This window comes from Melospiza melodia, chromosome 25 (genome assembly GCF_035770615.1).
Source record: "Melospiza melodia melodia isolate bMelMel2 chromosome 25, bMelMel2.pri, whole genome shotgun sequence".
NCBI classification, from domain to species: domain Eukaryota; kingdom Metazoa; phylum Chordata; class Aves; order Passeriformes; family Passerellidae; genus Melospiza; species Melospiza melodia.
In genome coordinates, this window is record NC_086218.1 from 11,204,808 (window position 1) to 11,228,199 (window position 23,392).

The 23,392-nt window shown below is 58.9% G+C and overlaps 4 protein-coding genes across 4 annotated transcripts; 2 read left to right on the forward strand and 2 right to left on the reverse strand.

Moving 5' to 3' along the window:
- Positions 1-128: 128 nt before the first annotated feature.
- Positions 129-7,262, reverse strand: CHTOP (chromatin target of PRMT1). Its single transcript, XM_063176268.1, has 6 exons — positions 7,147-7,262; positions 5,690-5,765; positions 3,699-3,849; positions 2,060-2,243; positions 1,207-1,344; positions 129-427 (listed from the first exon to the last, which is right to left on the reverse strand). The coding sequence occupies exons 2-6, from the start codon at positions 5,752-5,754 to the stop codon at positions 225-227; spliced, it is 741 nt and encodes a 246-aa protein (XP_063032338.1). The 5' UTR covers positions 5,755-5,765; positions 7,147-7,262; the 3' UTR covers positions 129-224.
- A 1,959-nt stretch (positions 7,263-9,221) lies between these two features.
- LOC134429170 (protein S100-A1-like) lies at positions 9,222-10,711 on the reverse strand. Its single transcript, XM_063176274.1, has 3 exons — positions 10,693-10,711; positions 9,592-9,740; positions 9,222-9,498 (listed from the first exon to the last, which is right to left on the reverse strand). Exons 2-3 carry the CDS (start codon positions 9,730-9,732, stop codon positions 9,355-9,357), a joined length of 285 nt encoding a protein of 94 aa, XP_063032344.1. The 5' UTR covers positions 9,733-9,740; positions 10,693-10,711; the 3' UTR covers positions 9,222-9,354.
- Positions 10,712-16,579: 5,868 nt separating this feature from the next.
- Positions 16,580-17,836, forward strand: S100A13 (S100 calcium binding protein A13). The gene is made up of 2 exons (XM_063176195.1): positions 16,580-16,771; positions 17,660-17,836. Exons 1-2 carry the CDS (start codon positions 16,580-16,582, stop codon positions 17,792-17,794), a joined length of 327 nt encoding a protein of 108 aa, XP_063032265.1. The 3' UTR covers positions 17,795-17,836.
- Positions 17,837-19,525: 1,689 nt separating this feature from the next.
- LOC134429203 (protein S100-A14-like) lies at positions 19,526-23,182 on the forward strand. The gene is made up of 3 exons (XM_063176321.1): positions 19,526-19,567; positions 21,109-21,255; positions 21,951-23,182. Exons 1-3 carry the CDS (start codon positions 19,535-19,537, stop codon positions 22,068-22,070), a joined length of 300 nt encoding a protein of 99 aa, XP_063032391.1. The 5' UTR covers positions 19,526-19,534; the 3' UTR covers positions 22,071-23,182.
- Positions 23,183-23,392: the final 210 nt, after the last annotated feature.

The following is a 23,392-nucleotide window of genomic DNA, read 5'->3' on the forward strand; positions in this document are numbered from 1 at the left end:
CCAACAACTCATCCCAAAACCCATCCATGGAGCTCCACACCCACAGGTGCACCCCTGGTGCTGCCACCACCAGACTGTGCACATCCACCCCATCCCCAGTGCAAAACCACCAAAAAAGACCCCAGGGAAAAGAACAATCCAAAAAAAGTTTAATATAACAGAGAGTATCAAAACATCCAAGAACACACTAAGTCTGATTTCCCCTTGGGGTTGATCCCGGCGCCTCAGTCGGCGGCCTCGGGGTCCGTCTGTGCCATGTACGCGTCCAGCTCGGCGTCCAGGTGTCCCTTGGTCTTGGACATGTAGGCGTCCAGCTGGTTGTCCAGCTGCTCCTTGGTGAGGGCGGGCCGTGCCGAGCCTCTCCCGCGGCCCCGGCCTCTGCCGCGCCCGCCGAAGCCGCCCCGGCCGCGCCCCGCCATGCCGCGCCCTGCGGGTGGGAACGGGACGTGTCCTGGGATTTCCTACTCCATCACAGCCTGCATCCCTCCATCCCAGCATTTCCCACCCCTCATTTCGTCCATCCCGGCATTTCCCACCCCTACATCCTGGGATTTCCCACATTTCCCACCCCTCACTGCCTCCATCCCAGGATGGGATTTCCCACCCCTCCATCCTGAGACTTCACACCCCTCATTCATGAGATTTCACATTCCTCATTCATGGTATTTCACACCCCCTCATTCATGGGATTTCACATCTCTCCATCCCAGGATTTCCCACCCCTAACTTCATCCATTTTGGGATTTCTCACCCCCACCTGGTCACTGCCTCCATCCCAGGATTTCCCACTCCATCGTTGTCCGCATCCTGGGATTTCCCACCCCTCACTGCCTCAATCCCATCACTGTCTCTATCCCATGATTTCCCACTTTATCACTGTCTGAATCCCAGATTTCCCCCCCCCTTTCAGCCCCTTGGTGATTCCCAGAGAGCTATTTGACTCATGGCTACACTCCCAGCTCCTTCTCACCACTCAAGTCAGGAGCTTCCTAAGAATTCCTAATCCCAGCCTAACACCAACATCTGCCTCTTGGCTTTCCCATCCCACCCTGCTGATAAAACCACCACGTGTCGGATAAAAGCTTTGAATTCCAGGCTGGGAAACTCTTGGTGCTGCAGGCCTCCAGCCTCATAGCAGGATCCCAGCTGGATCTGGATTAACCCCGGATTAACCCTGGATGAACCCCTGCCATTGTGGGCACTGACCTCTGCCGCCGATGCCGCCCCGGCCCATGGCGCCCCGGCCCAGGCCGCCTCTGCCCGGGCCCCCGCGGCCCCTGATGCCGCCTCTGCGCAGACCCATCCTGGGGGCAATCCCTCTGCCGCCGCGCAGCAGGCCTTGACCTTGGGTGGGAAAAGCAGAAAAATGGGTGTTGAGGTGGGGTTTCATGGGAAATCTCATCCTCCCTGATAATTCCCTCCCGGGTGTGTCAGTCATCCCTCCTTTCCCCATCCTGAGCCCTGCTGAGTGCTGTCGGTCAGTCCTGGAATTCCAGGAGGGACATTGGGACATCGAGGTGTCCTTTGTCCCTTGAAACCTCCCCTCCTGTACCCCACCCCTCCTCCTCTCCCCCAGCAACCACACGGTCAGGGAGTTCTGTTGGAGCTGTTGTAGATTCAGAATAAAACTCTGCATTAAAACCCTCCATCAGAACTGACTCCTTTCCTTCACCATCACCTTAAAACTTCTCCATCAGAGGGAAACCTAAAGAACCTTCCATGGGAGGAACACCAGAGGCACCAGAGCCCCGAAATGTCTGGAGTTGTCTCCATGCACCCAACTGCAACATCCAGCTGGCCAAAAAGCGTTTTTGGGGTGATCCAGCCAGCCAAAAGTGTCTTTGGGTGAAAACACCACACATCCAGTTAGCCGAATGTGTCTAGGGCAAAATTGTCCCTGGGGCGATCCAGATACCCAGAAGTGTCTCTGGGGTCAAACAAACCCCACAGTTACCCCCATTTGGTTCAGCCCAACCAAGGCACTATCAGCACCACCAATAAACCCAATTTCACCCACGGGAACGGCCCGTGAGGGGACGGGACACGGCAGGGCACTGACCTCGGAGCGCCACCCCTCCTCGGATGATGGCCCGGGCCCCGCGGCCCCGCAGGGCTCCCCGGGGCAGCCCCCGCTGGCCCAGGGCCAGCCCCCGTTGGCCCAGGGCTCCCCGGGCCAGCGTCCCCGCCGGCCGGCCCAGCCGCGCCTGGATGTTGCTCTTGCCGAGGCGTTGCTTCAAGCTCTTCTGGAAGAGAAGATTTGGGGGGGACAGGAGTCATGCAGCCATCTGGGAGCGGGGACACCGCAGGGCTCCACCACAGGAAGGGTGAAGAGGGAGGGAGGGAGGGGTTTTAGGGGATGTTGTTGCCATGGGACTGTGAGGTGAAGCAGCTCCCGGAGGCCGGGATGAGCCTTTGGTCTGGAAAAATAGAGAGGAGACATCAACAGGCAGCACCCAACAGCCCCACCGAGAAACAGGGAGTGAAAATGTGTCACTGATCTGAGGGACAAACCCACTGACAACCAGGGAGTGACAACGACAACCAGGGAATGACAACCAACGTGTCACTGATCTGAGGGAGAAACCCACTGACAACCAGGGAATGACAACCAACGTGTCACTGATCTGAGGGACACCCCACTGAGAAACAGGGAGTGACAACGACAACCAGGGAATGACAACCAACGTGTCACTGATCTGAGGAACAATCCCCACTAACAACCAGGGAATGAAAACTGTCGCTGATCTGAGGGACAACCCCACTGATAACCAGGGAGTGACAACTGTCACTCATCTGAGGGAAAAAGTGGAAATTTTGTGCCAGTCCCTCCCAAGTATTTAGTTTTTAGGATTATGAAATGATCTGAGTTGGGAGGGATCCATGAGGATCATCCAGGTCAACTCCTGTCCCTGCAGACACCCCAAAACCTCAGCCTGGGCATCCATGGGAGCATCTCCTGGAGCTCTGGCAGCATTGGGAATGGGCCCATTGCTAGGGGAGGCCGGGCAGTGCCCAGCACCCTCAGAGGGCCCTAAAATCCATCCTAAACCTCCCCTGGCACAGCTTCATCCCATTCCCCATTCCCTGGGGAGCCTGGGTGTGCCCAGCACCCTCTGGGGGCCCTAAAATCCATCCTAAACCTCCCCTGGCAGTTTCATCACATTTCCTGAGAAGCCTGGGCACTGTGGAGGAAAACCTTTCCCTAAAATCCATCCTAAACGTTCCCTGGCACAGCTCCAGCCATTCCCAGGATCCTGTCCCTGTCCCAGGGAACAGAGACTGGAGCTGCAGACCCCTGAGTCTCCTGGACACACCCTCAGCCATTCCTCCAGATCCTCCTCCATCCTCTGAACACTTTCCAACATACATTTTTTACAGAATTCCAAAAGTTTCCTGGCTGGAAAAGACCTCCCAGACCACTGAGTGCAACCCCCACCTTGTGCCCAGCCCAGATGCCACATCCAGGCTTTCCCTGGACACCTTCACTCCAAAATTCCCTGGGCAACCCCTGACCACCCTTCCCAGACAACTCCTCCTCACGTGTCCCATCCCACCCTCCTGTCTGGGATTTACGGAGAACCAGATCCCCCCTGAGCTCCCCACACTCACCCTCCATCCCCTTCCCTTCTCTGGCCATTTTCTCTTTCCGGAGCTGTTTTTTCCACATCCTGCAAGGCTCAAATCTGCTTTCCCCTCACCTGTTTGAGCTTCAGAGCAGCCTGCACAGACGGCCTGTTCTCCATCTGCTGGGCCAAACGTCTGTTTCGAGCGCTGGCCAGCTGCTGCTGCTGCATGGTGGCCCGGATATTCACCGGCATCGGCTGTTTGTTCTTCAGCATGTTAGTGAAGCTTCAAGGTCGAATAAAACGGGGTTTAATTAAAGCTTAAATAAACAATTATCGCCATTTCACGGTGCTCGAGTGGGGCTCCAGCTCCCATCAACATTTTAATGCAAAGAGTGGCACTTTATGGGATTATGGATCCCTCGCTGGAGAGGCAGGAATGAGGTTTTGGAAGTTTTCAGTGGGAATGAGAAAGCTGGAGGTGAGAGATGGTAGAAGGGGTGACGATCAGCAAAAAGCGGGGATGGTCGTGACAGAGAGGGGAGAAACAGGACAGAAAAAGCAAAATGAAGCCCCCCAAAATCTGGGAAAAGTGTCAAAATTCCAGGCTAGGAGGGAGGTTGGGAAGACACCAGCATAAGGTTGGATGGGATCATGTTAAAGCTTTTTCCAACCATGATTGTACAAAATTCCACCACCCAGAATCTCCTGAATTCTACACAACTGCTCTACTGAAATGAGGCCACTTGGGAATGTATGAGAAATTTAATTCCTCCATTGAAGAGAGGTGGTAAATAAAGATTCTGAGCTCCAGCAGCTTCCTGGGAGCTGGTGAGCAAAATCCATCCCATAAAAATGAAATTTAATCCCTAAAAATGAAATCCACTACTGAAATGGAAATTTACCCCCTAAAAATGGAAATTTAACCCCCAATAATGAAATTCACCCCATAAAAAGGAAATCTACCAGCTAAAAATTAAATCCACCCCACAAAAAGGAAATTTACCTCCTAAAAATGAAATTCATGCCCTAAAAAGGAAATTCACCCCTTAAAAAGGGAATTCACTCCCTAAAAATGAAATTTAACCCCCCAAAAATGAAATCCACTCCATAAAAATGAAATTCACCCCTAAAAAGGAAATTTACTGCCTAAAAATGAAATCCACCTCCTAGAAATGAAATTTACCCCCTAAAAATGAAATCCACCTCCTAAAAATGAAATTCACTCTCTAAAAATGAAATCCACCCCTTAAAAAGAAAATTCACCTCCTAAAAACAAAATCCACCCCCTGAAAACAAAATCCACCTCCTAAAAATGAAATTCACCCCCTAAAGATGAAATTTACCTCCTAAAAATGAAATCCATCCCATAAAAAGGAAATTCACCTCCTAAAAATGGAACTCACCCCCTAAAAATGAAATCCACCTCCTAGAAATGAAATTTACTGCCTAGAAATGAGATCTACCCCTTATAAACAAGGAGTCTGGGCTGACAGGGAGGGAAGGAGCCAGCAGGGTGTCCCTGACCTCAGGTGCTGCCCCATCCCAGCGTGTTTCACCCCGCAGCGCTCGGCAGGACAGACAGACACCCGTCAGTGATCAGGGAGGAGCCAGACGTGGACAAGCCCAGCGGGATGAGCCGCGGGGAGAGCTCGAGGACAGCGAGAGATGGAGGTGAAGCCAAAGCTGGTGCCTCTTACAAGGCCCAGAAGGGCCTTCGGGCCGGTTCCGAGGCCGCCGCCGGCCTCTTACAGAGCCCACCCGGGCGGGCGGGACCCTCGGGCGCGGCAGCAGGGCCAAAATACCAATGTCAAAACATGTGGGAGAGACAGGGAGGGTGTGAGGTTGGTCTCTGCTCTTACAACGCATCCCACCGGATTTACGACAACTAAAAGCACGGAGAAATCCCCTCCGGAATTTTGTTTTTTGGCCCTTTTAACCTTGGGTAAGGCGGGTGTGGAAGGCACCACCCGCTCGCTGGATGAGGTTAAAAGAGGGCGGAAAAACCACGGCGGGTTTTTTGGATTTTTTTTTTTTGGATAGTGAGAATTAAGTAAAAAAAAAATAAAAAATAAAAAATATATATATGATTTCTTAGGAGCTGAAGGTGCCGTTGGCTTCCTCACCGCTCGTTCAGAGACATCTTGGTGGTGCTCTTTAGCACGACCTTCGGTGCTGACTGTGCAGCCATCTTCAGAGAATCTGCAAAAATAAAAATTTAGACATTCAGCACACATTTATAACTCTAAGTACCAAAAATCCCCTCTGTTCTGCCTCCAAGAGTGAAGGAAATCAAGATTACCGCAGGTTATGTGTAATATATTCATCTATTTTCAGTGATTTTTATCCCTCTATTTTTCAGTTCTGATTCTGTGATTTTGAATGTTTTTTACTCCTCTCTTAGTTTTAACAAATCTTGTTTAAATAAACCCTGATTTCTCCCTTACCAAAAATTGATATTTTTACAGTGAATGCTTCAGCAATATTAGGAGGAATAATATAAAAATCCAGCAGCAAGATGGAAACCAAATGGCATCTTCAGAGCAACGATGCAAACCAGAACCCAAGACATCAAATTAATACAATTCTTACATATTTACATAATCAAACGTTAAAAAAACCTCTGTTCTGTGTGGAGAAGACTAAGAGTGAGACAAGTTATAACTATTATATTTGTGTATTTTTAATGTTTTCTAAGCCTCTACCAGGTTTAATAAATATGGGAGTTATTTTAATTTACCGTAAGTAAATATTTATCTTTTTACAGCGAATATCTTATCAGTTTTTTGAGTAATAACACAAAAATCCAGCTGTAAATAAATAGCACCCAAATGCCTTTAGCACAGTGACACCTCCCCATTTCCCATATTCTTAGCATGACCAAGGTGCAAACCCCAATTTTAAGGGCACAGGGAATAAAATTGGGAATAAAAATCCAAGGTGATGCTACAAAAGCATCATCGTATCCTTTAAAACACCGAGGATTAAATCCCCTCAGGCCAGGGATTTAAATCCCCCCCAGTGCTGGATGCTACAGAAACACGCTGGGTTCCAATCTCCGAGCTCTGCAGATCGATTTATTAATTTAATTTATAATTAGCAGCAAATTTAACGGGTGGATGACGACCGGGATGCGCTCACTCTATAATACCCTCAAAAAACCGCTTTATTGAGAGGATTTACACCTGGAAATTGCGACAACAGAAAGCCTTATTGCTGTTTTAAATTATTTTAATCATTTGATTTTAATACACAGCAGCTTTTTTAATTTAAAGTGGTTTTTAAAGCGTTTTTCTTCCTGAGGGGAAAAATAATCAGCTAGGCCCCCTCAGGCCCGGCTCTGGAACCCGATAAAGGGGAAAAGCCCCGACCCTGAGGGGGCCATGAGGGGACCATGAGGGGGATCGTGAGGGGACCATGAGGGGGATCGTGAGGGGACCAGGAGGGGGATCGTGAGGGGACCAGGAGGGGGATCGTGAGGGGATCATGAGAGGGATCATGAAGGGACCGTGAGGGGATCGTGAGGGGACCCCCCGGGCCCTCAGGAACCACCCCCCCCCACTCCGGCTCTGCGCTCACTCACCGAAGCACACGGTCGCCAGGTCTCCGGTGGCTCCGGCGGGCGAGCGGGTGATTGCGGGGCCGGTGTGGGGCCGGCGCGGGGCCGGGGCTGGCGCTGAGCTCCGCCCGCTCCCGCCGCCGCCGCCGCTTCTCCCTCAGCTGCCCGCGACAAAATGGCGCCCGCCCCGCTCCCGCCCCCGCCGAAATGGCGGCCGCGCTCCCGGCCACGCCCCCTGCAGCGCGAGCCCCGCCCTTGATGGGCAGTGATTGGTGGAGCCGTGGAGGGGGCGGGGAAAGAGGCGGGGCGGAGGGGGAGGCGGGAACGGTCTGGCGGGAATTCGGGGTGGAGTTCTGGTGACGTCATAGGGAGCGGTGTCGTCATGAAACCGTCATGGAATCGTCATGGAATCATCAGGGAATCGTCATGGAATTGTCGAGGAATTGCCATGGAATTGTCATGAAACCGTCATGGAACCGTCATGGAATTGTCATGGAATTGGCATGGAACCGTCATGGAACCATGCTGTGAAAAATGCGTATTTTATGATTGGCTTTTGGCAAATATAGAATTGAATATTATATGTGTTATGTCAGAAAGTGATGCTGTATTAATTCTCTTAAGTAGTGTGTTAAATACAGTTTTAGGTTAGAACATAATGTTAAAATAGAAACTGTGCTGTGTAAGATTCTTTTTTTAAAGAAAGGACTCACAGTGAGATAGCAGCCACAGGACACCTGAATCTTTCAGAGAAAAAGAATTTATTGCTCCATTATCAGGAGAAATGAACTTTTTCCTGTCTCACTTGGGCAGGAGGACGCTGTTAGGGTTATGAGGAAGAAGCTAACACTGCCCAGAGAGAATCCTGTATTTGAATGGAATTTATGCATTATGTATGAGACATGTGAATATTCAACAGGCTGTTGCTTTTAAGGGTTAATCCTCTGTTAATGTGGGGCCTGTTTTGGGTTTATTTTGCCCAGAAAAGGAACTTGGACCATCTGTATTTTCTTGAGTTTTTATTGTCTCGTATTGTCCTAAATCCAAATTGTTTGAATTTTTATTACTGTAATTATATTACTATTTTTATATCTTGATCCCGAACCGGGATGGCGGGCGGGCGATGGCGCTGGCGGCCCTGTTGGAGCCCTTGGCCACAGTCCCGTCCCATCCTGTCCCATCCCATTCCCGGGAGATCCCAACCGGTTCCTCCGGCCCCGCGGGTGCCTCCGGAGCCGCCCGTGGCGAGTCCCGGCCTGTCCCGTCCTCCCCCGTTCCCAAATCCCGGTGATCCCGGTGTGCCACAGCCCGGCGGGGTCACCCTGCCCTGGGGGGGGTCACGGTGGGGAATCCCGGGGTGGATCCTGGGGTGGATTCCAGAAGGGATCCCAGGGTGGATCTTGGGGTGGATCCCAGGATGGATCCTAGAGTGGATCCAGGGCTGTCTCCAAACCCTTGGGGTGACCCAGATTGGATTTCCCTGGGACCCCAGAGTTGATCCCAGGGTGGAATCTCGGGATGGATCCTGGGGTGAATCTGAGGGTGGATCCCAGGGTGGGTCCCAAGGGAGATCCCAGGGTGGATCCCAGGGCTGTCTCCAGGCCCTTGGAGTGACCCAGAGTAGATTTCCCCATGACCCCGGGATGAATTCGAGGGTGGATCCCAAGGTGGATCCCAAGGCGGTCTCCAAACCCTTGGGGTGACCCAGGGTGGATTTCTCCATGACCCCAGAGTGGATCCCAGGGTGGATCCCAAGGGGGATCCCAGGGTAGATCCTAGGGGGGATTCTGAGGTGGATCCTGGGGTGGATCGTGAGGTGGAATCATGGAATTCCAGGGTGGATCCCAGGGTGGATCCAGGACTGTCTCCAGGCCCTTGGGGGTGACCCAGGGTGGATTTCCCCATGACCCCGGGGTGAATCTGAGGGTGGATCCCAGGATGAATCCCAGGGATGGATCCAGCCCTTTCCAAGCCCTTGGGGTGACCCAGGGTGGATTTCCCCATGACCCCACAGTGGGATATCCCCCGGGAGCACTCACAGGGTGGATCCAGGGCAGGAATCCCGAGCAGGAACAAAGGAAGGAGCTCAAACACCCCTCGGGTTGGGTTGGTGCCTTTATTGTGCAGCTGGATCCCATCAGGATCCCCTGGGGATTCCGGGGTGCAGAGGGGCTGAGCTGGGGGCTCTGGGGGCGCTCTGGATTTTGGGATCTGCGGCAGGAGAGGGGAGGGTCAGGCGTTCTCCCAGAAGAAAGTGTTGCAGGCCACGGTCAGGGTGGCCACCAGGACCACGAACTCCTGGAAATCCACCTCTCCATCGCCGTTCTCATCCAGGTCCTGCATGATCTTCTCCACGGCCCCCGCGTCCTTCTGGGTCTGGGCGTGACACAGGGTGAGCCGTGGGGCTGGGAAACGGGGGGAAAATGGGGGAAAAGGAGCCCTCCCAGTGGCCAGACTGGTCCCAGTTACCTCCAGGAAACATCCCAGCTCGCTCTGCAGCAGCTCCTTGAGCTCCTTCTTGCTCAGCTTGTACTTGTCCCCTTCCTTGCCCGAGTAGTGGTGGAAGACATTGATCAGGGTCTCCATGGCCCCTTCCAGCTGCGACGCCATGGCTGCGGCTGTGGGACCCCCAGCACGTCACCTGCCAGCCCCCCTGTGTGGGTGACACCCCCTGGTCACAGCCCCCCAATTCCCCAGCCCCCCAATTCCTCATGCCCCAAGTACTTGATCTTCCAAGTTTCTGATCCCCCAAATTCCTCAGCCCCCAAATTCCTCAGCCCCTAATTTACTGATACCCTAAATTCCTGATCCCCCCCAGTTCCTCAGCCCCCGAATTCCTCATCTCCTAAATTCTTGATCCCCCGAATTCCTCAGCCCCCAAATTCCTCAGCCCCCGAATTCCTAATCTCCAGATTCCTGATCCCTCAAATTTCTGATCTCCCAAATTCCACATCCCCCCAATTCCTGATCCCCCAAATTCCTCAGCCCTCAAATTCCTGATCCTCCAAATTCTGATCCCCCAAATTCCTGATCCTCCAAGTTCCCGATCTCCCCATTTCCTAATCCCCCAAATTCCTAATCCCCCAAATTCCTGATCCCCCAAATTCCTCATCTTCTAAATTCCTGATCCCCTCAGATTCCTGATCCCCCAAATTCCTCATATCCTAATTTCCCCCAAATTCCTCATCCCCCAAATTCCTCATTTCCTAAATTCCTGATCTGGGGTCTGGGGGTATCTCAGGAGCAGGACTGGGGGGTCTGGGGGATCCCAGGGGGTTTTGGGGGGACCCAGAGGCAGGACTGGGTGGTCCTGGGGGATCCCAGGGGCTGGGCAGGGGGTTCTGAGGGGATCTCAGGGGCAGGACTGGGGGGGTTTGGGGGATCCCAGAGGGTTCTGAGGGGATCCAGGGAGTTCTGAGGGGATCCCAAGGGGATCTGGGGGGATCTCAGGGGCTGGGCTGGGGTTTCTGGGGGGATCCAGGGGGTTCTGAGGAGATCCCAGGGGGTTTGGGGGGATCCAGGGGTTCCTGAGGGCCGATCCGGGGTGGCACCAGAGTCACCTGCGCTCACCTGAGCTCCCCGCGCTCCGAGTGCTCCCTCCCGGCCGGGCCGGGCACGTTAAATAAGCTCCAATCCCCCTCCCTCCGGGAGGATCCGATACCGGGGCTGGGCAGCCGGGCTGGCACGGCGAGCCAGCCCCGCAGGGGCCGGGCATGGGGGGCACAACCCGCGGGCAGCGCCCCCAGACCCGCGGGGGCGCAGCATCGCTCGGGAGGGGTCCCCGCGCCACCCTCCAGCGCCCCTTGTCACCCCCAAATGTGTAAAAACTGGGGACATCGTGGGGATTGGGATGGACGCGGGGGTCCCTCACTGGGGAGGTGACCTCGGGGTGGCACCGCGGTGGCACTGCGGTGGCACCGAGGGCATCCCCCGTCCGTCAGCGCCGGCACCGGGGCCGCATCCCCGGGGTCGCTCCCGGTGCCCATCGCGGATCCGGTGTCCCCGGGAGCCGGCGCGGCCCGGGGGGAGCGCCGGGGGCTATCGGGTGACTCGGAGCTCTCAAAGGGCTCTTGTCCGCCCTCAAAAGGCCCCACAAGGCCCGGCCCGGCGTTGCTGCAGCAACGGCTCGGCCGAGGAAACCGGAGCCGAGCTGGCCCCGGGGATGCTGATAATGGCCGGGATCCCGTTACGGCCCCGGGGCCGAGCGGGCTGGAGCCCCGCAGCCCCCGCGGCTCCGGCGGCCCCGGGGAGAGCGGCACCGGATTCCTCAGTGCCCTGAATTGCTGATTCCCAGATTGCTGGTCCCCTAAATTCCTCAGTGCCCGAATTACTGATCCCCCAGATTGCTGATCCCCCACATTCCTGATCCCCTGAATTCCCGATCCCCCAAATTTTTAATCCCCTGAATTCCTCATCTCCTAAATTCCTAATGTCCCAAGTTCCTCAGCCCCCATGTTCCTCAGCCCCTAAATTCCTAATCCCCCAAATGCTTCAGCCCCCAAATTCCTCAGCCTGCAAATTCCTGATCCCCCAAATCCATCATCCCTCAAATTCCTGATCCCCCAAAATTTCCAGCCCCCAAATTCCTGATTCCCCAAATTCTTCATCCCCCAAATTCCTAATCCCCCAAAGTCCTAATCTTTCAAATCCCTCATCCCCCAAATCCTCAACCCCCAAATGCTTCATCCCCCAAATTCCTAATCCCCCAAGTTCCCAATCCCCCAAATTCCTGATCCCCCCAAATTTTCAGCCCCCAAATTCCTGATCCCCCAAATTCCTGATCCCCCAAATTCCTCCCCCCCCAAATCCCTCACCCCCTCTCCGTGACCCCCCCAGGATTTGGGACCCCCCCCAACAGCAGCACCATTTCCAGCAGCGCCGGGTGGTGCCGAGCCCTAATTAGGGGTTAATTTAATTAACATCCTGCAGCTCCCTCATTTCCTGTCCCTGCCATCCCTGTGTCCTGTCCCTCAAAATTCCGAGTTTGGGGGGCTCCAGGAGGGGTCGGATCTTAAAATTCCGAGATTGGGGGACACTGGGAGGGGCTGGATCCCAAAATTCCGAGTTTGGGGGGGCACCGTGAGGGGCCAGATCCCAAAATTCCGAATTTGGGGGTACCGGAGGGGTCCCGTGTCACTCATTCTCCGTGTCCCCGTCCCCAGAGCGGATCAGGATCCCGGGAATGTCACCGGGCTCGTGACAGGGACGGGCATTGGCCAAAAATAACCCCGGGCCCAGCCCGTGCCAGGCGGGCACAGAGGGGACAGAGCAGGCACGGGTGGAGCGTGTGAGGGGCACTGCCAGCGCCACAGACCCTTTGGGACAGCGGCAACGGGGGTGAACCCCAAATCTGGGGGCTCCTGGGGGGTCCTGGGGGGTCCTGGGGGGTCCTGGACTCTTCAGGGCTGGCAAATTTCCAGGAGCTGTTCCCAAAGCAGGAGCAACAAGGGACATGCCAGGAGCTTTACACACAGCTTGGAACAGGTTCCAGCACCCCAAATCCTTTGGGACAGCAGGACCCCAACTTTTGGGGGTCCTGGGGGCTCCTGGGGGTCCAGAGCAGATTCCCAGAATCTCTTCCCAAATCAGGAGCAGAGAGGGACACGCCAGGAGCTTTAGACAGAGCTCAGACCAGGTTCCAGCCCCCCAAATCCTTTGGGACAGGGGGATTGATGTTGAACCCCAAATCTGGGGGGTCCTGGGGATTCTTGGGGGTCCCAGGGGGTCCTGGACCCTGCAAGGCAGATTCCCAGGATCTCTTCCCAAATCAGGAGCAGCGAGGGACATGCCAGGAGCGTTACACACAGCTTGGAACCTGTCCCAGCCCCTGCTCCACTTGGACCCAGCCAAACCAGTTGCTCCAGTTTAAACCAGTGCCGGGGCTGGGCCGGATCTTGTCTCCACATCCCACCGCCTGCAAGAGGCTTTTCCATCCTCCCCGGGCTTTGGGAAGGGAGGAGCTGAGGTGGCCGGGTTGGGGACACCGCCCGTGGTGGCTCTGTGGCATCAGTGTCACCTGCAGAGAGAGCTGGTGGGGACAGCAGGGGACGTGGGCAGGCTGGACACCGTGGTGGCCATGGTGACATCCCTGGTTGGGGTCTCCAGCCCATGCAGGGGTCATTGCCAGGCTGGTCACTGTGGTGGCCATGGTGGCCGAGGTGGCCGTGGTGACATCCCCAGTTGGGCTCCCCAGACTGGTCACTGTGGTGGCCATGGTGACATCCCCAATTTGGGGTCTCCAGCCCAGGCAGAGTGTGGAGAAGCCCAGGATGAAGATGTGGAAGTGGACACTGACCCCCTGCTTGTGGTCACTCTGTCACACAGGGTCCTGTGGTCCTATATGGGCTGAGTCCCTATGTGGCCTTGTCCCTGTCCCTATATGGGCCAAGTTCCTACACAGTCCCTGTCCCTGTATGGCCTGAGTCCTGTCCCTGCCCCTATATGGCCCAAGGCCCTATAATGGCCCTGTCCCTGTCCCTAAATGGCCCATGTCTCTATATGGTCCCTGTCCCTATATGGCCCTGTACCCATATATGGCCCAAATCTCAATATGGCCCGAGTCCCTATATGGCCCTATATGGTCCTGTCCCTGTCCCTATATGGGTCAAGTCCTTACATGTTCCTTGTCCCTATATGGCCCAAGTCTCTATATGGCCCAAGTCTCTATATGGCCAAGTCCTATATGGTCCCATCCCTGTCCCTATATGGTCCCTGTCCCTATATGGCCCAAGTCTCTATATGTTCCTTGTCCCTATATGGCCCAAGTCCCTCCACAGTCCCTGTCCCTACATGGCCCTGTCCCTGTCCCTATATGGCCCAAATGTCTATATGGTCTGTGTCCTCATATGGCCCTGTCCCTGTATGGCCCTGTCCCTATAGGCCCTGTCCCTATATGGCCCAAGTCCCTATATGGCCCTGTCCCTGTATGGCCCCATCCCTATATGGCTCCCATCCCTGTCCCTACATGGTCCCTGTCCCTTTATGGCCCCCATCCCTGTCCCTATATGGTCCCTGTCCCTCCATGGCCCCATCCCTGTCCCTATATGGCCCCAGTCCCTCCATGTCCCCAGCCCCTCCACGATCCCAGTCCCAGCCCCTCCATGCTCCCCTCTGTCCCCACTGGTGTCCCCAAGTCCATCTCACCCTTCCTACCCACGGGGACAGCCCCGATGGGAATCGCAGTGTGACAAAAACCCCTGGATGTCACCTGGGTGTCCCCTCCCCTTCCCTCCGTGGGGACACCTGCCCCTTGCTCACCCCAAATTCCAGGCTCAGGAGTCACGGGCCCGCCTGGCTCCGGGGCCGCTGATTCACCCCAAACCTGTCCCCGACTGATTCACCCCAAACCTGTCCCTGACGGATTCACCCCAAACCTGTCCCCGCTCCCGTCCCTGACTCACCTGCCCTTTCCCAAGAGGCCACCCCGGTGTCCTGACGTGGGGCTCGGGGACCGTCCCATCCCCGTCCTGTGTCCCCTCCCGTGTCCCCTCCCGTCCTGCCGGGGCCGGATGGGGCTGCAGGAAACCAATTCCTGCCCTGTGAGCTGGAGTGACACCTGTGGGGTGGGGACAGGGCCCGTGGGAGCCTCCCTGTCCCCATCAGTGTCCCAGGGCTCAGCACAACGCGGTGACAGTGACATCTGTCTGGGGACACCTCTTGCTAAACCCCCAAAACATCCCTGGGGCTTTGGAGACCCCGAATTCCTGCTTGTTCCCCTGGGGGCTGCATCTTCACTTTTACTCACACCCCTGGGTGAGGTTGGGGCTGTCACCCAGGTTGGGGACATTGGGGACAGTCCTGAGATGGACAATTGTGACATTGTACTGGGGACACCCCTGTCCTCGGCCCTAAAACACTGCTGGGACTTTGGGGACCCCAAATTCCTGCGTGTTGTCCTGGGGGGGCTGCAGCTGGTTGGGGACATTGGGGACAGTCCTGAGGCTGACAATTGGGACATTGTACCAGGGACACCCCTGTCCTCGGTCCCCAAAACATCCCTGGGTTTTGGGACCCCAAATTCCTGCTTTTTGTCCTGGGGGGCTGCAGCTGCCTTGGGGACATTGGGACAGTCCTGAGATGGACAATTGTGACATTGTACTGGGCACCCACCTGCTCTGAGCCCCCAAAACACCCCTGGGGGCTTTGGGACCCCCAATTCCTGAGTGTTCCCCTGTTTGTCACACCCCCGAGTGGGGCTGGGGACATTGGGGACAGTCTTGAGTGTCCCCTCGAGGTGTGGGGCACAATTTGGGGTCCCCGTGGGAACGGGGAGTGCCAGATGTGCCATGTTATAAATACCCACTGATTAAAGGGGAGGGCCGTCCCAACCCCCTAATTAATTGGGATTAATTAATTTTTTACAGAGCCCACTATTAATAGGGATGATGTCAGTGGGAAGCTGAGTCACAACTCTCACTCTGCGCGGGCCCAGCCGGGATGTGACAGGGATGTGACAGGGATGTCACCGCGGCTCTGGGGTCACCTCCCTGTCCCCAACCCTGCGGGGAATGACCTGAGGGTGACACCGGCCTAGGAATGGGGCTCAAAGTTTGGATTTAATCATTTTTCCACCAAAACCATCCTGGTTCTGGGCACGGTCCCGGTGATGTCCCAGCCCCGGTCACTGGGATGTCACCACTACTCTGGGGTCACCTCCTTGTCCCCAAAGTGCAGGAAAGGACCTGGGGGTGACACCTGCCCTGCACCCCCAGAATGGGGCTCAAAGTTTGGATTTAATCATTTTTCCACCCAAAACCATCCCGATTTTGGGAATATTTCTGTGCACCATCCCAGCGATGCCCCAGCCCCGGTCACCGGGATGTCACGGCAGCTCTGGGTCACCTCCTTGTCCCCAACCCTGCAGGGAATGACCTGGGGGTGACACCGGTCCTGCACCCCCAAAATGGGGCTCAAAGTTTGGATTTAATAATCTCGGGCGTCTTTTCCACCCAAAACCATCCCGATTTTGGGAACGTTTCCGTGCACGGCCCCGGTGATGTCCCCGGTCCCCTCCTGTCCCCACCGGAGCTCCCGAGCGGCGCCACCGAGGCCGCGGCCGCTTCAGGCCGAGCTTGGTCCGGTGCCCGGGCTGGGAGGGAGCAGAGCACGGAGGGACGGACGGACGGACCGACGGACGGGCGGTGACTCCGCGTCCGTCCGGCCGCATCAGGAAACCCAACACCGGCGCGACACCGAGCGAGGGGGGGACACACAAAGGCTGCGCTGTCCCCTCCTGCAGCGCGGCTATAAAAACGCCTGAAAACGCCCCAAAAGTGCCCAAAACCCCTGGAAACGGCGGCAGCGAGGGGTGAGCGCGGCCTCGCTTCCCCGATGTCCCCGCGTCACCAGCGGGGTCCTGCACAAACCCTCGTAGGGTTGGGGAGGGGGGCGAAAATCCCACCTGGGACATCCCCCGACCCTTTCTGGGCTCCTGTCCCCGCAGCCCCGTGTCCGTGCCATGGCCGAGCCGCCCGAAGGGACCGAGCGGACCGAAGGGACCGAACCGACCGAGCTGACGGAGCTGGAGGCGGCCATCGAGCGCATCGTCACCGTGTTTGTCACCTTCGCCGCCAAGGAGGGCAGGAAGGGGACGCTGAGCACCGGCGAGTTCAAGGAGCTCGTGCGGCTCCAGCTGCCCAACATGATGAAGGTGAGGGGGGCGGCGGCAGCACCGGGGGGGTCCCCCAGGGGTCCCCCTAAACTGTGGGGGCCCCCCGGTGTCCCCCAGAACCGTGGGGATGCTCCCGATGTACCCCTGAACCGTGGGGCCGCTCCTGATCATCCAGGGGTGCCCCTGAACCTGTGCCCTGAGTGTCCCCCTAAACTGTGGGGTGTTCTGGTGTCCCCCTGAACCGCGGGGATGCTCCCGGTGTTCTGGGGGTCCCCCTGAACCGGTGTCCCGGGGGTCCCCCTGAACCGTGGGCCTTTCCTGTTCCCCATTGAGGGTCCCCCTGATTCGTGGGGCTGCTCCTGATCATCCTGGGGTTCCCCAGAACCGGTGCCCCGGGGGTCCCCCTGAACCATGGGGCTACTCCCGAGGGTCCCCCAGAACCGAGGGGCTGCTCCCGAGGGTCCCCCAGAACTGAGGGGCTGCTCCCGGTGCCCCGGGGTTCCCCCAGAACTGTGGGGCTGCTCCCGATCGTCCAGGGGTCCCCCAGAACTGGTGCCCCGTGGGTCCCCCCGAACCACGAGACTGCTCCCGATGCTCTGGGGGTCCCCTCGGGGCTGCTCCCGATCTCTTGGGGGTCCCCCTGAACCAGTCCCCCGAGGGTCCCCCAGAACCGTGGGGCTGCCCCTGATCATCCAGGGGTCCCCTCGGGGCTGGTCCCTCGGAGGTCCCCCTGAACCGGTCTCCTGAGGGTGCCCCCGAACCGTGGGGCTGCTCCCGGTGCCCCCAGTGTCCCCCTGTCCCGGTGTCCCCCAGAACCGCAGTTCTGTCCCGCTCCCCCCGGCTCTGCCAGCCCCCGCTCCCCCCATTCCCATCCCGCTTTCTGGGGGTCTCCAAGCCGCCCCTCCCGCGTTCCCCCCACCCCGGCAGGACGTGCCCTCGCTGGAGGAGAAGATGAGCGAGCTGGACGTGAACAACGACGAGGAGCTGCGGTTCGGGGAGTTCTGGCGGCTCGTGGGGGAGCTGGCCAAGGCCGTGCGCAGGGACAAGGCGGCCAAGAAGTGACAGAGAGGCCTCTAAAAAATAAAACAAAAAGGTTTTCCCCGAGCCTGAGCATCGCTGCTGTTCTTGCTGGGCTCCAGGTTGGAGCCCCCATCTCGTGGTGGGGTTGGGGTCACGGTGGATGGGGCTGTTCCCAAATCACCCTGGCGCCGATTTGGCTTTTTGGGGCGCCCCACAAACACCTTCCTGCCACGCTGGGGGGTGCGTGGGGGGCTGTGGCCGGGGTGGGGCTCGGGAGATCCCCGACAGCGATGCCACACCGGTCACGGTGGCCACCAGCTCCTCTGCAGGGTCTGGGTGGCACAGGGGGCACATCCCGGCTTGGGGAATACCCCGAATATTCAGAATATTGAGAATATTCATCGCCCCGAATCCCGGCGCTGCTGAGATCCCGGTGCGGGCTCTCGGTGCCGTTCCCACACGGGATGAGGAAGATGAGGAGCCGCCGGTGTGGCCGGGAAGGAGGGAAGGAGGCGTTTCCCGGCCCCAACGCTGGCGCCGGGCCAGGCGCTCCTAAATCACTGCCTTGCACCACGGAGCTCCCACTCACACCCGGCCCGGTATAAAACCCCGGCCCGCCGCAGCCCGGGCACACCCGGGCCAGCCCGAGCTGCAGGTGAGTGGGATGGGATGGGGCGAGGGGGTCTGTGTGCCCTGGGATGGGATCAGAGGGGGGTTGTGTGCCCTGGGATGGGATCAGAGGGGGGTTGTGTGCCCTGGGATGGGATCAGAGGGGGGTTGTGTGCCTTGGGATGGGATCAGAGGGGGTTTGTGATCTCTGGGATGGGATCAGAGCGGGGTTGTGATCTCTGGGATGGGATCAGAGCGGGTTTGTGATCTCTGGGATGGGATCAGAGCGGGTTTGTGTGCCTTGGGATGGGATCAGAGTGGGTTTGTGATCTCTGGGATGGGATCAGAGCGGGGTTGTGATCTCTGGGATGGGATCAGAGGGGGTTTGTGTGCCTTGGGATGGGATCAGAGGGGGTTTGTGATCTCTGGGATGGGATCAGAGGGGGTTTGTGTGCCTTGGGATGGGATCAGAGGGGGTTTGTGATCTCTGGGATGGGATCAGAGCGGGGTTGTGATCTCTGGGATGGGATCAGAGCGGGTTTGTGATCTCTGGGATGGGATCAGAGCGGGTTTGTGTGCCTTGGGATGGGATCAGAGTGGGTTTGTGATCTCTGGGATGGGATCAGAGCGGGGTTGTGATCTCTGGGATGGGATCAGAGCGGGTTTGTGATCTCTGGGATGGGATCAGAGCGGGTTTGTGTGCCTTGGGATGGGATCAGAGCGGGTTTGTGTGCCTTGGGATGGGATCAGAGGGGGTTTGTGATCTCTGGGATGGGATCAGAGTGGGTTTGTGATCTCTGGGATGGGATCAGAGTGGGTTTGTGCGCTCTGGGATGGGACCGAGGGGGTTTTTGGGTTTGTGCGCTCTGGGATGGGACCCAGGGGGTTTTCGGGTTTTTGAGCCTCGGGCCCCTCCGCTCCCACGCTCGGCTCTGCCGCGACTTGCGAGGACTCCGGGGACGTGTCCCGGCAGCTCCGGAGCTGCATCCCGGGGCTCGTTCCGCCGTGAGGAGGAGGAGGAGGAGGAGGAGGAGGAGTCCTGGAGCTGGAATAGGGGGGCTCACCCCAAACCCAGAGCTGAGCTTGGATTCCTTTCCCCGCCAGCTCCCCCCGGATCCCCGGCACAGGAGAGACCCCCGAGAGCCCGAGAGACCCCAGGAGGGACCCCCGAGGATGGGCCAGTGCAACTGCCGCAAGAAGAGAAAGGTCCGGGGGGACACCGGGGGCGATACGGGGGTGATACCGGGGGTGACACCGGGGGTGACCCCCGGCCATGGCGCAGGAACCGGGGGCTGCTCGGGGCTTTGGGAGGCTCCGGGATTGACTCCGGGAGCGTCTCCGTGTATGCCCCGGTGGTAGAGAAGCTCCCGTTCTTCTGCTCGGTTTGCAACCGGGTGGTGCCCACCGGGAAGGTGCTCACCCCAACCGGGTGGTGCCCACCCCACCCCTGGCACCGGTGGAGGATTTGGGCGCACCGGGCTGAGGCTTTGGGCATCACCGGCTGTGGTTTCACGGGGAAGCCGCAGATTTGGGGTGAATCAGCGGCGTTTCACTAAAACGGAGCCGCGGGAGAGAAAGGGAAAGACCGGGAATGACCGAGATTGACCGGCATTGACCGACATTGACGGGGATTGACCGGGAGTGACCGGGAATGATGGGGGGAGACCGGGAGAGACCGGGAGAGACCGGGATTGACAGGGAGAGACCGAGAACAACCGGGGTTGATCGGGAATGACCGGGACTGACCAGGAAAGACCGGGAGAGACCGGGCGGGACCGAGATTGATCGGGAATGACCGGGACTGACCAGGATTGATCAGGAGAGACCGGGCGGGACCGAGATTGACCGGGGTTGATCGGGAATGACCGGGATTGACCAGGAGAGTCTGGGAGAGACCGAGAGTGACCACGACTGACCACGACTGACCGGGATAGACCGGGGACGGGGGTCCGGTTATTCTGTGCCCCCTGCCCCGCCGGTACCGGGGTCTGGGGGTGGCCGGGGAGCTCCGGGCGGGCTCTGAGTCACGGAGGGAGAGGAAGAACCAGTCGGGACGGGCCGGGCCCGCGCCGGGGGTGGCGAGAGACGCCGCGGTGGCGGAGCCTGGGCGGGGACGGCTCGGGGGGACGGGAGGTGGCGGCTGGAGGGGCCGCGACAGCTGGATGGGGGCGAGAAACATCTGGGGGCATCACAGCTGTGTGGGGGCTGCGAGGGGGCACAGCTGGATAGGGTGGTAGCTGGATGGGGAGGTGGCACAGGTGGATGAGGGGGTCACAGCTGGATGGGGAGGTGGCACAGGTGGATGGGGAGGTGTCTCGCATCTGCACAGACGGGCCTGGTGCTAAGATTTTTTTTATGCTGTGGTTGTGAAGGGGTTAAATGTTTGATCGGGGGGGAGTGTTCCACCCGCTCGGGGCTTGTCCTGTGTCCCCCTCCTGACGTGTCACCCCTTCCGGGAGCTGTGCCACCCCTCTGGGGACCTGTGTGACCCCTCCATGGATCTGTGCCACTCCTCTGGGGACAGTGCCACCCCTGTGGGGACCTGTCCCACCCCTCCATGGAGCTGTGCCACCACTCTGAGATCTGTCCCACCCACCCGAGGACCTGTGTGACCCATCCTGGAGCTGTGTCACTCCCTCTGGGGACCTGTCCCACCCCCCTGGGGACCTGTCCCACCCCCCTGGGGACCTGTCCCACCCCCTTGGGGACCTGTCCCCCCTTTTCTCACCCCGTGTGCCCCCTCCCAGGACTGCCAGGAGCTGACGGACGTGGAGCGCGCCATCGAGACCGTGATCAGCCAGTTCCACTGCTACGCCGTGAAGGGCCAGAAGGAGTACCTGACCCCCAACGAGATGCAGGAGCTGCTGGTGCAGAAGCTGCCGCACCTGGGCAAGGTCAGGGGAGTGACCAGGAGGAGATGGGAGTGGTCCTGGGTGAGGTGGGACCCCCCCAGGATGTCCCCATGGGGTCCTGGATGGAGGTGGGACCCCCCAATGGGTCCTGGATGAGGTGGGACGCCCCCCCAATGGGGTTCTGGGTGAGGTGGGAATCCCCCCAGGGTGTCCCAATGGGGTTCTGGAGCCCCCCAGGATGTCCCCATGGGGTCCTGGATGGAGGTGGGAGCCCCTGATGCGGTCCTGGATGAAGGGGGACCCCCCAATGGGGTCCTGGATGAGATAGGACCCCCATAATGGGGCCCTGGATGGGAGTGGGACCCCCCCAGGATGTCCCAATGGGGTTCTGGAGCCCCCCAGGATGTCCCGATGGGGTCCTGGATGAGCTGGGGACCTCCCCAGAATGTCCCAATGGAGTCCTGGATGGAGGTGGGAGCCCCTGATGGGGTCCTGGATGGGGGTGGGATCCCCCCAGTGGGGTCCTGGATGAGGTGGGACCCTCCCCAGGATGTCCTAATAAGGTCCTGGACCCCCCCAGGATGTCCCGATGGGGTCCTGGATCCCGATGTTGTCTCTGTGGGACCCCCCCCCCCATCACCCCAATATTGTCTCGGGGGGACCCCCCCATCCCCATCACCCCAATATTGTCTCGGTGGGACCCCCCCATCACCATCACCCCCATGTTCTCTCCACAGTGCGTGGGACCCCTGGAGGAGAAGATCGAGTGCATGGGAGACCCCAACGAGGCCAAGCTGGAGTTCGGGGAGTACTGGGACATGATGGGCGACGCGGCCAAGGGCTGCCGGAGGAAGTAGAGGGCGATGGCGGGGACGGGGAGGGCCCCGAGGTGCCGCTCCCGGAGCTCCTGAGGCCGCCGAGCTCGGGGGGGACAGAGCGACCTCGGCGGGTCCCCCCTGCCCTTCCACCCCTGCCCTCCTCAGGCCTCCTGCCAGCCCCCAGCTCTGCCCGCTGTGGGGGTACCGGGGGGTCCTGGGTGCTCTGCCTCCATCCCCCGGGACCCTGTGAGTTCGGTTCCCCCCGGTCCCGGAGCTCCGGAGTGATCGGGACTCGGCTCCTTCCCCCTGATCCCCCCGGGATTTTGGGGCTCGATCCCCCCAGCCCCGATCCTCGGGACCCTCCGGGTTCGGTCTCCCCGGTCCCGGAGCTCGGGAGCGATCGGGACTCGGCTCCTTCCCCCTGATCCCCCCGGGATTTTGGGGCTCGACCCCCCCAGCCCCGATCCTCGGGACCCTCCGGGTTCGGTTTCCCCGGTCCCGGAGCTCGGGAGCGATCGGTACTCGGCTCCTTCCCCTTGATCCTCCCGTGATTTTGGGGTTCGTTCCCTCAGCTCCGTGCCCATAGGCGCCTCCACCCCCGGGTTTGTCCCATCTCTGTCCCCGGGACCCTCCGGGTTCGGTTCCCCCTGGTCCCGGAGCTCCGGAGCCATCGGGACTCGGCTCCTTCCCCCTGATTCCCCCGGGATTTTGGGGCTCGATCCCCCCAGCCTCGGTCCCCGAGACCCTCCGGGTTCGGTTCCCCCCGGTCCCGGAGCTCCGGAGCCATCGGGACTCGGCTCCTTCCTCCTGATCCCCCCGGGATTTTGGGGCTCGATCCCCCAGCCCTGATCCCTGGGACCCTCCGGGTTCTGTTCCCTCGGGACCCTCCAGGTTCGGTTCCCCCGGTCCCGGAGCTCCGGAGCCATCGGGTCTCGGCTCCTTCTCCTCCGTCTCCCCGGGATTTTGGGGTTCGTTCCCCACCATGGCACCTCCAGGGCATCTCCACCCCCGGGTTTGTCCCACCTCGCTCTCTCGGGACCCTCCGGGTTCGGTTCCCCCCGGTCCCGGAGCTCTGGAGCCATCAGGATTCGGCTCCTTCCTCCCGATTCCCCCGAGATTTTGGGGTTTGCTCCCCCATTCCCGGTCCCCGGGACCCTCCGGTTGGGGCTCCCGAGCCATCAGGACTCTGCTCCTTCCCCTCGGTCCCCTCCGGATTTTGGGGTTCGCCCCCCCATCTCTGTACCCCATCACCCCTTGGCACCTCCATGGGCACCTCCAGGGGCACCCAAAGTTCCGCCGTGCCCGTGGCTGGGTGCGGGTGGCCCCGGAGCTTTCCCTGCGGTTCCCCCCCTGTTTCTGGG